This window comes from Pundamilia nyererei, unplaced genomic scaffold (assembly GCF_000239375.1).
Source record: "Pundamilia nyererei isolate P.nyererei 1_Seehausen unplaced genomic scaffold, PunNye1.0 scaffold00009, whole genome shotgun sequence".
NCBI classification, from domain to species: domain Eukaryota; kingdom Metazoa; phylum Chordata; class Actinopteri; order Cichliformes; family Cichlidae; genus Pundamilia; species Pundamilia nyererei.
The window spans coordinates 3,681,575-3,695,681 of NW_005187410.1; the positions used below are offsets into that span (position 1 = coordinate 3,681,575).

Sequence of the window (14,107 nt, forward strand, 5' to 3'; positions counted from 1 at the left end):
ATAAAGATATTCACCGGCATCTTCACAGCTGAAATGGTCTTCAAGGTTATTGCACTGGACCCATTCTATTACTTTCAGAAGAAATGGAATATCTTTGATGCGATCATTGTTAGTTTAAGCTTGATAGAGCTTTGTTTGGAAAAAATGAAGAATATGTCTATCTTGAGATCATTCCGATTGGTAAGTCTATAAATGCACATCTACGATAACAAGCAGTAGTAAGTGAAACCTTTGGAATTGTTAGCATCTATGTATAAATTTTTCATAAATCAGCACAACTGGGAGCACCTGGCCAGCCTCCCTGGATCCTGTGACAGTTTTTGATTGGTTTTCATCCACTCAGCAACATGTCAATTATGTAGTTGGCTTTGGTCATGTTACCTAATGCTACAGTTAGACTACGGAAAATAGTCGTTGAAGACATGAACAAAATTATTGCAACTGGGTGTAATGAATTTGTAATCTCATGGCGATCAAATTCAGAACGAGAATACTCTACTAATCCCAAAGAAAATTATGTGGTCACAACTGATCCAAGACACTAAGAGAAGTAACCAAACAAAATTAAATAATACAATGTATTACAAAGTTGCAAAATATAACAAAATAGATTTTAATACAAATACCTCTAATTATAAATATCCCAGTATATTGCCTAAAATTAAATATATATAGTTGAGATTGAGGTGCCCTTCTAATCATATTGACTTTGTAATTTTTCTTTGTTGAGGATGTGATATTGAGGGTGTTCACCTATTGCAGTGTGTACTTGATTAAAATTATTTCTGCCTGTGGCTATGGCATTCTGTGGTGCATTTGGGCAAGCTAAATCTCTCAAGCTAGGCATACACTGTACGATTTTTTTCAGTCACATTATTCAGCTCCTGCTCAAACTGTACGATTGACTCGCAGGGTTAAAAGTTCGTAGGTCACGATGCAGGGTCTCACACTATACGGCCCAATGCTCTGATGCGACCTGAGTGCTCACACTGTGCGTCCCTAACATGAAGGTTATAACACAAAATCTGTCACTCGCTCTCTCTCTCTCCCTAACTGTCTTTCACTCATCCAACTAATTTTGTCAGGCCAAATCAAAATGGCTTAGATGAGCTTGCCAAAGTTCTACAAGTTGTGCTTTCATTGCTTGTGTCCAGATCACACGCTGCACTGCCGTGCTGCTCCGTCTTTTCACTTTCATTTCTGTGTTGGCACGTGTGCAGTGTGAGAGGCTGCGTTGACCACCTCAAGACAGCTGATAGGATTTCAAACAAGTTTGATTTTCTTATGACCAAACGATTGATGATCGGGATCTGGTCGTGGGGTGTTAATCGCTTCTCGTTACACCATGTATACTACACGATGCACGACACACGATGAAGCCGAAACTCGGGCCGATCACCAAAACAGTCGCACGACTGAAAAATTGGCTCAAAATGGGCCAAAAATCACACAGTGAATGCCCAGCATTACTGAACGTGCTCCTGTGAGTGGCAAGCAGGACATGGAGAGGGCGGGAGGTATTATCCAGTATTTCCTTTATCTTGGACAACATTTACCTCAGTAACACCACCTTTAGAGAGTCCACCCAGAAAGAGTGGCCTGATGGTGTTGAATGCACTGGTAAAGTTTAAAAAATAATATGACCCAGGAATACACACAGATACAAAGCTTCTCAAGAACACTAAACAGGTCACCTATTTCCAGCAAGCTTCTCTGTAACAGAATCTGCACACAGATTCTGCAGAAATGATAGAAAAGCTTTTCCATATAAAGGCAAGTAGCACAATCACAAAGGTAGGAGCCAAGCTATGTTAATTGTTTATCACAACTCAATTTCGCTGTGGGATGAATACAGTTTCTCTGATTCTGCCACTGAGCCACTCCCTTAAGTAGTGACTCCATCGAGTTCATCAAAGACAGCTTACCAGCGGATGTCCAGAAGGCAGGAACCTGAGCTGAGTCCCTCCACTACACAAAAACCAAGACACAAATACACACACAAACAGGGATAGAGGAGAGGTAGAAAGCATAAGAGGGAGAGACAGATGAAAACGTAAGGACAGAGGGACCATGAAACTGCAATTGTTGGGGGTAAAGGTTGTTTCCCAACTTTTTAAACATAGTTCCAAAGGACTCACCTGCTTCTTCTTGCCACTATACATCATGGCCTGTATGTTTTGGTGTTTTGTGAGTTAAGTAATGACTTTTTTTGTTTTTGTTTACAGCTTAGAGTATTCAAGTTGGCTAAATCCTGGCCCACTCTAAATAAATTGATCAAAATAATTGGTAATTCAGTGGGGGCTTTGGGCAACTTGACACTGGTCTTGGCCATTATCGTCTTCATCTTTGCTGTGGTGGGCATGCAGCTATTTGGAAAAAAATACAAGGACTGTGTGTGTAAAATTTCTGAGGACTGCACACTTCCTCGTTGGCACATGAATGACTTCTTCCATTCATTCCTCATTGTTTTCCGAGTGCTTTGTGGAGAGTGGATAGAAACCATGTGGGACTGTATGACAGTGGTTAATGAACACATGTGCATCACTTTCTACATGATGATCCTGATTATAGGAAACCTTGTGGTAAAACTTTCAATGGTCAATTCATTAATTTAAACTCATTAAACTGATTAAAAATGTAATTCTTATTTAAGTAATTGTACATAGTGCAGTTTTACAGTAATATGTGTTTTGTTGTAATCAGTTTATAATAGTTTCAATATAAATTTTACCTGTCCATGTCATTACCTGGCAGGTCCTGAACCTCTTCTTGGCCCTGCTGCTGAGTTCATTCAGTACTGACAATCTAGCATGGGCAATGGATGACAAAGAGACAAACAATTTGCAAATTGCCATTACACGTATATACGAAAGCATTTCCTTCAGCACTAGCTGCAGCAGCGCCTGCCTTAGAGAGAAGAAACAAAAGAAGGATGAGGAAAAATCTCTGGATGAACTCCACAAACCTTTAGGGCCGAACAGTATCCTAAACCATGGCAATGGGGAGGTGATCGGCGTAGAAAAAACTGGGGACAAATACATGGTCAGCACCAAAAGCAATGATTCCCTAACATCTTTCATCAACAACCCTAGTGTGACTGTCACCATCTCTATGGTTATGAAAGAACCCGATACTGAGGACTTCAACAGTGCTTCATCAGATGTAGCAGGATGTCCTGCGGTAAGGATGTTCTTGGTCTCAAAAATCTCTACAGATGCCTGATTTTTGTTTTAAACCAAGCCTTACAAAAGTTATTTATGACATGCAATGCAACCACATAGTGTAAGAGAACACTGTTGTTGGCGTAAGTTAGGTATTTCATTAGTAAAGGTGAAGGGATCAGCCTAAAATCTAGTCATGGCAATGACATGTATCGTACACACTTGATTCAAAATCAACCAAAAAACACAAAATCCAATTAGGAAAAAAAATTTTCTTACTGTAAAAACCACTAACATGTTTATCAAACCACTTTCATAATTTGAAATGCAAATATAAATTGTAAATTTTAAACACTTATTCACAAATTGTGAAAATAGCAAAGTCATATACAAATAATTACCTAAAAATGCAGCCAGTTCCTCAGGTGTTTTTTGTACAACTATTTAAAATTACTACAAAAATGACAGAACAATCTGTCATTTTGTGAAACTAGTCTTACTCAATGGCTTTGTTATATCAGCTCATCCAAGATTTTCATCTACACTATTGATTTCATCCACAGATTATCATTGATGATGGACAGTTCAGCTGCTCAGATGCAAGCACAGTGGATGATGTACCAGCTGGAAAGAGAGGAAATTCTGCAGACTTTGAATTAGAAGATGATATAGATCCTAATGCTTGTTTCTCTGCTGGTGAAACTAACACCTGCTATAACTTTAGTTTTAATTTGAATGTGCATTTTCCATGTCTAAAACACCATTCTAACCATTTCTAACCATCCTAACCATTGTCTCTTTTCAGTCTGTGTGCAGGCGTTCCATTGCTGTCAAGTAAATGTAGATGTGGGCTGGGGTAAAATATGGTGGGCACTACGAAAAACCTGTTATCAGATAGTGGAGCACAACTGGTTTGAGAGCTTTATCATCTTCATGATCCTGCTTAGCAGTGGGGCCCTTGTAAGTATTTACATAAAAACATCTGGCATCTAATCAGGCAGTTCTTAACTGTTCATTTTTAAAACGTTTTTCATTTAATATTACTAAATCAGTCTCTTTCAGTGATCTGTTCTCACGTCTGTTTTGGAACAAATCCTAAGATATTGTCTGCAAAGTACTATTGATATTTTTAATGGAAATTTCATTATGTGCATGTTTGGCATTAATACACTTTCCATTTGTATTTACACTTACCTGTCTTTTTCCTCACATTTAGGCATTTGAAGATATCTACAATGAGCAGAGGAAGACTATTAAAACAGTTTTGGAGTTTGCAGACAAAATTTTCACTTGCATTTTTATTCTGGAGATGTTACTGAAGTGGATGGCATATGGATTTGCTAAATATTTCTCAAATGCCTGGTGCTGGTTGGACTTCCTAATTGCTAATGTACATCGAAATGCTGCTAAGACAGAAACACACAGTTTAATATATCTTTGCCGCTTATAACGTATTTGTAATTGTATTTTTTCCAGATCTCACTTGCCGATCTAGTAGCCAACACATTAGATGCTAATAATTTCGGTCCCATGAAGTCTTTGAGAACCCTACGAGCTCTAAGGCCACTAAGAGCCCTGTCACGCTTTGAGGGCATAAGGGTAAGAGCTGTTGGAACCACCTATCCATTCAGAGTCACGTTGAACTATCTACCACTAATCCAGTACACTAAACTACAACCTAAATCTCATAGGTACACTTTGCTAGTTCTGGGTGGGCCTTCTTTAGCCTTCAGAACTGCCTTTATTCACTTTGTCATAGATTAAACAAGGTGCTGGAAACATTCCTCTGAGACTTTGGGTCCATACTGACACGATAAAATCACACGGTTGCTGCAGATTTATTAGCTGCGTATCCAGAATACAAATCTATGGTTCAAACACATCCAAAACTTGCTCTGTTGGATTTAGATATGGTGACTGTGTAGATCAGTCTGAGATTATTTGAGGTTTGTGGGACATTATCTTGTTGGAAGCAGCCACAAGACCATAAAGGAATGGTCATGGCTGCTTATAATACTCAAGTGTGCTGCGGCATTTAGGCAATACTTAATTGGATGGATCGATTAATCAGTACTGAGAAGCCTAAAGTCTGTCGACAAAATATCCCCCACACCCTTGCACTACGACCACCAGACTGAACTACTGGTATAAGGAAGAATGAATCTAGGCTTTCAACTTCTTGTCCTATCATCCAAATGTCACAACAAAAATCAAGACTCAACGCAGCAGCTTTATCCAGTCTTCTTTAGTCCAATTTTGGTAAACCAATTTGAATTCTTGCTCAGTTTTCTTTGTTTAACTGAAGTAGTGGCATCTGATATAATCTTCAGCTTCTATAGCCCATCTGCTTCAAGGTTGGATTTGTTGTGTGTTAAAATATGCTCTTCTGTTCACCTTGTTTACAAAAACTGGTCATTTGAGTTACTATTGCTAACCTGTAAACTAAGCAGTCTGGTCATTCTCTGACCTTTAGCATCAAAAAGGCATCATTATCCAGAGAACTTCGGCTCACTGGATATTTTCTCTTTTTCAAAACATTATCTCTATTTTTTTCTCTTATGAATCCTAGCAATGGCTGTAAGGTCATCAATTTCTGAATTTTTTCTCAGCTAATCTCATCAAACAAGAGAAATCCCAAGATACTGTTCGAAACCATAAACTCTGTTGTTTCCCCCATGGTCCCCCCAGTAGCCATGTCTTCTGTATCTGACAGTAATGACTTTCTAAATTTGTTTGTGGATAAAGTTAATAATGTCCAAATGAGCGTTTGTCCTTCAATACCATCTGTTTGTGTCTCTGGTCCACCTCCCCCTCATTCACTGTCGGTGTTTAACCCAATGACCATACATGATCTTTCACTTCTGCTGGATAAAATGAAAATCACCACTTGTCCATATGACATTCTACCTGCTGGACTGTTTTCAAAATGTTCTCTCTGCCATTGGCCCCTCTGTTGTAGAGATATGCAACACCTCTCTTTTAACAGGTGTGGTGCCTAGATTCTGTAAGTATGCTGTTGTTGAGCCAATATTAAAAAACAGCAGTTCAAATCTAACACAGCTTAAGAATTACAGGCTTATCTCTAAGCTAAAATTGTGGCTCTGGAGTGGTTTCAGTCATACCTCTCCAATAGATCTTTTAACTTTTGTGCAAATCAGTTTATGTCACATCTGACGTGTGGAGTACCGCAGGGTTGAGTTCTGGGACCTATTCTTTTGCTCCTGTGCATGTTACCTCTAGGACTTATAATTAGGCAGTTCCCTGATGTGTCTTATCACTTCTAGACTGATGACATTCAGCTCTGCTGCTCTTTTAAGCCAATGGAAGTCCAAAAGTTGTTCTCTTTAATAAAATGTTTAGCTTCCATTGAACAATGGCTTTGTGACAACTACTTGCGGCTGCACTCAGATAAGTCAGAAACGGTAATTATTGCTCCCGACAGCCAAATATCTGTAATCAAGCAGCATCTTGGTTCTCTTGGCTCCTCTGTTCAGCCAAGCCTCAGGTACCTCGATGTTATTTTTGATTCTGCGATGTTGCTAGAGCAACACTCTCAAGCAGCTAATTAGTAACTGCCTTTTTCAACTAAGGATTACAAGGACTACATTGATGTCTAAATCTGAATTGGAAATACTGGTTCATGCTTTTATTTCATCTCACTTAGATTATTGTAACAGCCTTTTGTCTTTGTTTGAGCAAAAAGAATCCTAACCGTCTCCAATCAGTCCAGAATTCCGCTGCAAAGCTCTTAACAAAGACACAAAAATAGAGAGCACATTACACCGGTTTTATTCCCATTACACTGGCTTCCAGTATATTTTAGAATTCACCTCAAAATTTTAGTACTGACTTTTAAAGCTCTCAGTCAATCCTGCCTACATCTTGGATCTTATAGAACTCCATGCTCTCCCTTGCAGCCTGAGATCATCAAAGGCTGTTAGTAGTTTTAAGACCAGAGGAGATTGATCTTTTAGAACACCAGCCCCCAGGTTGTGGATTGCTTTGCCTCCATCTTAAAGTTGCCTTGATTTTATTTATTCTTTCAAACAGCAGCTAAAAGCTCAAAACCTCAGACTGGCTTTCTACTAGAGTTGTGCTGCAGACTCGATTGTGTTGTTTTATGTACATGTGTTTTATATTATTGTGAAGCACTTTGTGGTTCTTATCATATGAAGATGAGTAATCACAAATCTCCCTTATCGAGTTACCACGGATTGCCCCGTGCATGGGACTGCACGGCATCAATGCATTAACTAGCTAACCGCACTAACCCATTGATGCCGTGCAGCCCCACGTCATCAATGATGTCGACAATAAAATTCATCTACATGGAATTTTATTGTTGACTTGTCATATACCAATACCACATAAATGGACAAGACAGCAGGGTAATATTCACAGGTTGTCAGACGTGAGCAGGTGAGGTACTGGAGCCTACAACACGAGGTTAACTCACAGAAAGTGGAGACAGGAGTTATTAAAGTAATCATTAACTATTCGACCAATCTAAGAAAAATTGGCAGATTTGTCAACTACCAAAATAAACTTTAGTTGCAGCCCAACGCAATGGCACTTAAAAATGTGTTTTTTCTTCCTTTTTTATTTATTAATTTATTTTTAACCATTACCACAGTGTACAATATCATGCATCAGTTTAGAATTCTGTGATCTCTGTCTGCTGTACAGATATGTTATGTGATTTGTGTATTGATGTGCAGGTGGTTGTCAATTCCCTAATGGCAGCCATTCCCTCCATCTTCAATGTGCTGCTGGTATGCCTCATCTTCTGGCTGATCTTCAGTATCATTGGAGTCAACTTATTTGCGGGAAAGTTCTACTATTGTGTCAACACAACCACAAATAAAAATTTCCTGGTATCAGAAGTGAAAAATATGACAGACTGTCGGCTAATGGAAAATGGAAGCGCTCGAGTGATGAATCTTAAGGTCAACTTTGATAATGTTGGCATGGGTTACCTTGCACTGTTGCAAGTAGTAAGTATTTTGTTGCAAATTTTGTAATAGAAGAACATGTTTTTCTACCGTTGTCACTTGCTGTATTTTTTTCTATAGGCTACATTTAAGGGTTGGATGGACATCATGTATGCCGCTGTTGATTCTCAAACCAAGGTGGTTATTTTTATATCTCACCATATAAATGCTTTAACCCCTGTAAAATGTCAATGTTTTATTAAAATCATATTACACTTTCTTTTGCTGAGGCAGTGATACATTTCTGATGAAAAATTTGTAACAATGTAAAATATATTTTTTGAAGTGAAGGGTTGGTCTAACATGAGCAAGAGTTAGCTTTATCTTAAAGATCTGGATGACCTCTACTGTAATTTCCTACTTCTAAATTCAGATAAAACAGGTTATTCTACGGCCCTAATAATCTTAGAAATATGGTGTCTAACCAAATGTTAACTCTGGATGGCATTACGGTGGCTTCCAATAACATTGTGAGGAATCTTGAAGTCATTTTTGGCCAGGTAATGCACATATTAAACAAATATGTAGGACTGCTTTCTTTCATTTACGCAATATCTCTAAAAATTAGAAACATCCACATTATGCAGTCATTACCTCTAGGATGTACCACTGTAATTTATTATCATTAGGATGTTCTAAAGACTCCCTGAGAAGCCTTTAGTTGATTCAAAATGCTGCAGCTCAAGTTTTTGACAGATACTGACAGGGACTAGGAAGACAGAATATTTTATGCACTGTACACACAGTGCTAAGTAAACAAATACCACCAAGGCAGAGATTTCTGTAAAATTAAATCACTTAGGGCACACATCCGCTTGGCCAGAACAGTAATCTAAAGGACGTCTCTTTTTTAATGTCTTGTTTTTTTGTTATCATTGTAGCCAGAAGAACAACCAGACTATGAGATCAACCTATATATGTACTGTTATTTTGTTGTTTTCATCATATTTGGAGCATTTTTCACACTCAATCTTTTCACTGGTGTTGTTATTGACAACTTCAATCAGCAAAGGAAAAAGATAAGTATCAAACCTCTTTGTAAAAAGAAGAATTGGTATTTTCTCTTTTTTGATTTAAGTGATTTAATGTGCCTATCATGTTTTCTTTACTTAGGAGGTCAAGACATCTTTATGACTGAAGAACAAAAGAAATACTACAATGCCATGAAGAAACTGGCATCAAAGAAACCACAAAAACCGATCCCTAGACCATCAGTATGCGAGTCAAACTTTGACTGGATTCAATATGAATTTAAAATTTTATTGTTTTTCTTCTAAAATATATTCTTGTTTATTTTACCCATGTCTATCTGTTTCAGAACAAGATTCTAGGATATATTTTTGATTTTACAACCAAGAAATCTTTTGACATTGTGATTATGGTTCTAATATCACTTAATATGATTGCTATGATGGTGGAAACTGATGAACAATCAGACTACAAGAAAAACGTCCTCTACTATATAAATGTGGTATTCATTGTCATCTTCACTGGAGAGTGCTTATTGAAGATGGTCTCGCTCCGGCACTACTTTTTCATGAATGGCTGGAATATATTTGATTTCATCGTTGTTATTCTGTCAATCATCGGTATGACTCACCTCCATTTACAGTTTCTCTCTGACAAATTTTTAATATTGCAGTAATCTGTCATCCAGTGTTTAATCATTTCATTTCTTTCTTTAGGTTTGTTTCTTACTGAGATAATAGAAAAATACTTTCTTTCACCAACCTTGTTCAGAGTCATCCGACTGGCACGGATTGGCCGCGTCCTCCGCCTTGTTAAAAAAGCCAAAAGAATCCGCACACTCTTGTTTGCCTTGATGATGTCACTTCCTGCCTTGTTCAACATTGGTCTCTTGCTCTTCTTGGTGATGTTCATCTATGCCATCATTGGCATGTCAAACTTTGCATATGTCAAGAAGGAAAGAGGTATTGATGATCTTTTCAATTTTGAGACTTTTGCAAACAGCATGATCTGTCTGTTCCAAATCACCACCTCAGCTGGATGGGATACCCTACTATATCCCATTCTCAACAAAAATGAAGATGACTGTAACCCTAAGATGGAGAATCCTGGTAGTAATTTTAAAGGAAACTGTGGAAATCCTACACTGGGAATTACTTTCTTTGTGAGCTACATCATCATCTCTTTCCTTATTGTGGTGAATATGTACATTGCAGTCATCCTGGAAAACTTTGGTGTAGCTACTGAAGAGAGCGCTGACCCACTGAGTGAGGATGATTTTGAAACGTTTTATGAGGTCTGGGAAAGGTTTGATCCTCATGCAACACAGTTCATTGAGTATAAAATGCTTTCAGAATTTGCAGATAATCTGGAACCACCATTGCGCATAGCCAAGCCTAACAAGTTTGACCTGATCTCTATGGACTTACCCATGGTGAGTGGTGACCGCATTCACTGCCTAGACATCCTGTTTGCATTCACAAAGCGTGTTCTAGGTGAGGGTGGAGAAATGGACATTCTAAAGGAGCAAATGGAAGAGCGTTTCATGGCTTCGAATCTTTCAAAGGTGTCCTACGAACCCATCAGTACCACCATCCGGCGCAAACAGGAGGCTGTTTCAGTTGTTGTGATCCAGAGAGCATTTCGGAAGTATGTACGGGAAAGTCTAAGAAAAGACACAAGACTCCATGAGACATCAAGTAATAACAATCAAAAGGATGAAAAGCTCATTAACATGGAAAAGGATGACACAGACAAACTTTAAGAAAAACTTCCAGTGCCGATACAAGCAAACTGACACTTTCTGCGGCCTCTCAGCGTTCATGTAGAAATAAAAATAGAAAATAGAAATAACAAATAGAAAAAACAAATAGGAAAAAGACAAAAGTGAAAAGGAATTTGTGAACAAAGATGTCAAAGAACAAGATATATAAAAGGAAATCTGTGCTACACCAAAGACACTGTAGTGAATGCAAAATGTTTACAACCTTTCACAGTGATCATGATATCCACTGGAGTCTCTTTTTTTAATATGGATATCTGCTATTTCAAACTGACTGTAATTTTTTTTATCTTAGAGAATAGAAAAGTGTCATTTAGGCTATAGTATGACTCACTTGGAAGGATTAAGGAGCAAGGACCCCTTATGTCTGCTAAGGATGGGCATCATTACTTAAAGTGTTATGAAACGCATATAAGTTAATCCTTTAACTTGTATTGAAGCTAATTTTGCTACGTGGTGTCTTTAATTCACTAGCTGTGACCTGACTAACCTAAATGGATCCTGACTTAGGTCTGACAGCATTCCCAATAGATAATTGCAGATGGCAGAGCAACAGTTAAGGCTAAGGTTTGGGGAAGGCTTCAGAGAAGAATGGTGGCTTTCCAGCCAGACATTTCCCAATGTAATAATGAGAGACGAATGATGATGATGCACTACAAACAGCTTGTAGTGCAGGGCATATATAGTCGTATACAGAGAACTAGAAGGGGAGTGTTTGTCCCCACTTCAAAATGCAGATAAATTATCTCCAATTCACTAGCTGGGACTGCATCCTCATTTAGATATGACAGCATTTCTAGTGGAAATCAATTGAGGCTGCTGCTTGGGGAAGGCCCCAGAAGAGACTGGCTGCAGCTCCTGGGCTAGGCAAATCCCCAAAGAAGGAATTTCCAGGAAGCAGTGATGAAAATGTGTGTTGCAAATGTCAAAGATGGTTGCAAATATATGATTGGTAGATTGACCTCATGACCTCAAACTGGTGATTTGTGATTTCACTGACTGAAGTGGATCTAATGGCAGAAATGCAGAAAGAATAACTGGAGAAGAGATCCGAAGTATTCCCGATGATGAGAGAACTTAAAGTTGAAAGTAATGGATCAAAGGCTAGTAAATCCTTAGGGGTGAGTCTATCTTGAAATAGAATATGAAATCGGGATTACCTGGCTGGGTAGTTTACTTCATTTTGCGTTAGGCACTGATGACTACTGTGTAGATTTCGTAAAATAATCAAGGTGACAATAAGCAGTTTTGTAAACTGGTTGAATTTGGAAGAACAATTACTGGAGAACCACCTTCCATGACAACCCCATGATGACATCTATGATAACCCAGAGAACTAGGAGAAGGGGTAGAGCTAAATGTCGTCAAGTGGGAAAGCTGATAATCATATAAGAAAATGATGCCAATTGAGATGGCTAGCAGATATTGCCAGAACCAAATTTCAGCTTGGACAAGCTATCCAGAATGATTGTGTCAAAAATTGAAATGATGAAAGTGAGAAATGAAGGGAGGCCTTGAGGAGTTATGCACAGGGTAAAGTTCAGGTGTCCTAAAAAAAAAAGGGGGGGGGGGGGTAGCTATTTGTTTACAAGAGGAGCAAGAAAATGCTCAAACCACTCAAGGAGGAAATTAATGCCACTGGGTTTTCCCATGGCCAGAGAAACCTGGAACCAGACGATGTTGAGGGTCAGTGGGGTTGTGTGGGCATGCTGGGCAGGAATGACGGTGTCTGTAGAATGAGCAGGAGTCCAGGTAGCGGCACAGACATAGAACTTGTGAAGTCATTGAAATAATTGCAAACTGTGCAGTCTCCTAGTTGAATGACGAGTCTACCCTTACTATCTATGCCAGGTGGCAAATGAATGCTCGCAAGAGATTGTGTGGGTTTGAATTTTTGGAGGAGCGGCTGGAGCTAAGGAGCTAAGGTGTGACCAGATGTGCAGCTTATGAGCTGTGAGCTATTTTGGACTGGGATGATATAAGGTAAAGCAGGATGTGAAGGTGCTCCACATATCAAACAAAAATGAGAATAAACAGCTTGTAGTACAGGAGGGTCATATATAGCCAAAGAACCAGAAAGGGCGTATTTCAGGTGTGACTCTGCTCCTGAAATTCTAAATAATTTTCTCCAATTGTTGTTATACCACTGACTGTTATATTACTCAAGCAGGGAAAAAAGGTTGTATGTTATCACTAAATAAAAATCATGATTTGGTTCATTTTCTTTCTATATTTATTTTTCTTTTTTTTACTCTTTCAAAATGGTTCTATCTTCAGGTATAGGCTTTCCACCAAAAATCACTACTTTAAAAGAAAACTAATGGCACAGTATGATTATGCATGGCAGAGTGCGTGCCAAGATTTGTCCAAGTCCATCAGGTGCAAAAATGTCATGAGGAGGCTGGTTTTTTTACACGTTACAGAAACTTTCCTTGTAGTAAAAAAACTAATCCAAGCCGAGTTTGTTGATTATCTTTGAAACCCTAGAAAAATACTTTGCAAATTGTTAGATAATTTTTTAAATTGTTGACATTCCTGTGTTTCAGCTATCTAAAATTTAGACTATTGCTAAACATGTATACATTTTACCATTAAAGGCTCTATACATTATGAAGTAAATGTGTTTAACTGCAGTTTTTACAAAAGCATTCACTGCAGCTGGAAGAACCACATAAAATGTCAACATTCTGGTCAGTGTGAATGCCCTCACTGAAACTGTTTACATGCTTGTTTGTGTCATGCTGTGGTTCAGTAAGTTGGTACAATGTATGTTAGAAGATGATAAGCTTTACTACAATATTAGTTCACTCTAGCAGTCTGACATTAGACAAAATTAAACACAGGAACCGGTGCTTCAATAGGAGTACGCATGGGTACATGACAAACATATGCATAGTAATAGTGCACTTTAGAGTAATTTGACAAGGTATGCAACTTTCCCATTTTATACCTGCTTTTTGTTGTCCTAGTACCAGTTTAAGTCTGTCACTGGCAAATAACTGTGTAAGCAGCTTATTAAACTAAACTCATGCTTGTTGGGATTTGTTGGGATTTTCTGTATCTCATAAAACAAGACTGATAATGCAGGAAACATAAATCAAGGCAGTCCATTTTTCTGTTACATAAAATGTCTGAATGTTGATGGAAAACTTGTAAAAGTTTCTATTAAGAATGCACAAAGGCCTAATTCATACAAGTTCATTTTT

General features: G+C 38.3%; 1 protein-coding gene across 1 annotated transcript in view; it reads left to right on the plus strand.

The window, feature by feature from the left end:
* Positions 1-10,883, plus strand: part of LOC102203774 (sodium channel protein type 2 subunit alpha-like) — a 26,722-nt gene extending 15,839 nt beyond the window's left edge. The window contains exons 13-25 of the mRNA XM_013908302.1: positions 7-180; positions 2,226-2,582; positions 2,755-3,180; positions 3,725-3,857; positions 3,967-4,121; positions 4,378-4,551; positions 4,638-4,760; positions 7,880-8,155; positions 8,234-8,290; positions 9,034-9,175; positions 9,266-9,366; positions 9,471-9,741; positions 9,838-10,883. Coding sequence (XP_013763756.1) covers positions 7-180; positions 2,226-2,582; positions 2,755-3,180; positions 3,725-3,857; positions 3,967-4,121; positions 4,378-4,551; positions 4,638-4,760; positions 7,880-8,155; positions 8,234-8,290; positions 9,034-9,175; positions 9,266-9,366; positions 9,471-9,741; positions 9,838-10,883 — 3,435 coding nt within the window. The remainder of the gene's footprint in view (positions 1-6; positions 181-2,225; positions 2,583-2,754; positions 3,181-3,724; positions 3,858-3,966; positions 4,122-4,377; positions 4,552-4,637; positions 4,761-7,879; positions 8,156-8,233; positions 8,291-9,033; positions 9,176-9,265; positions 9,367-9,470; positions 9,742-9,837) is intronic.
* Positions 10,884-14,107: the final 3,224 nt, after the last annotated feature.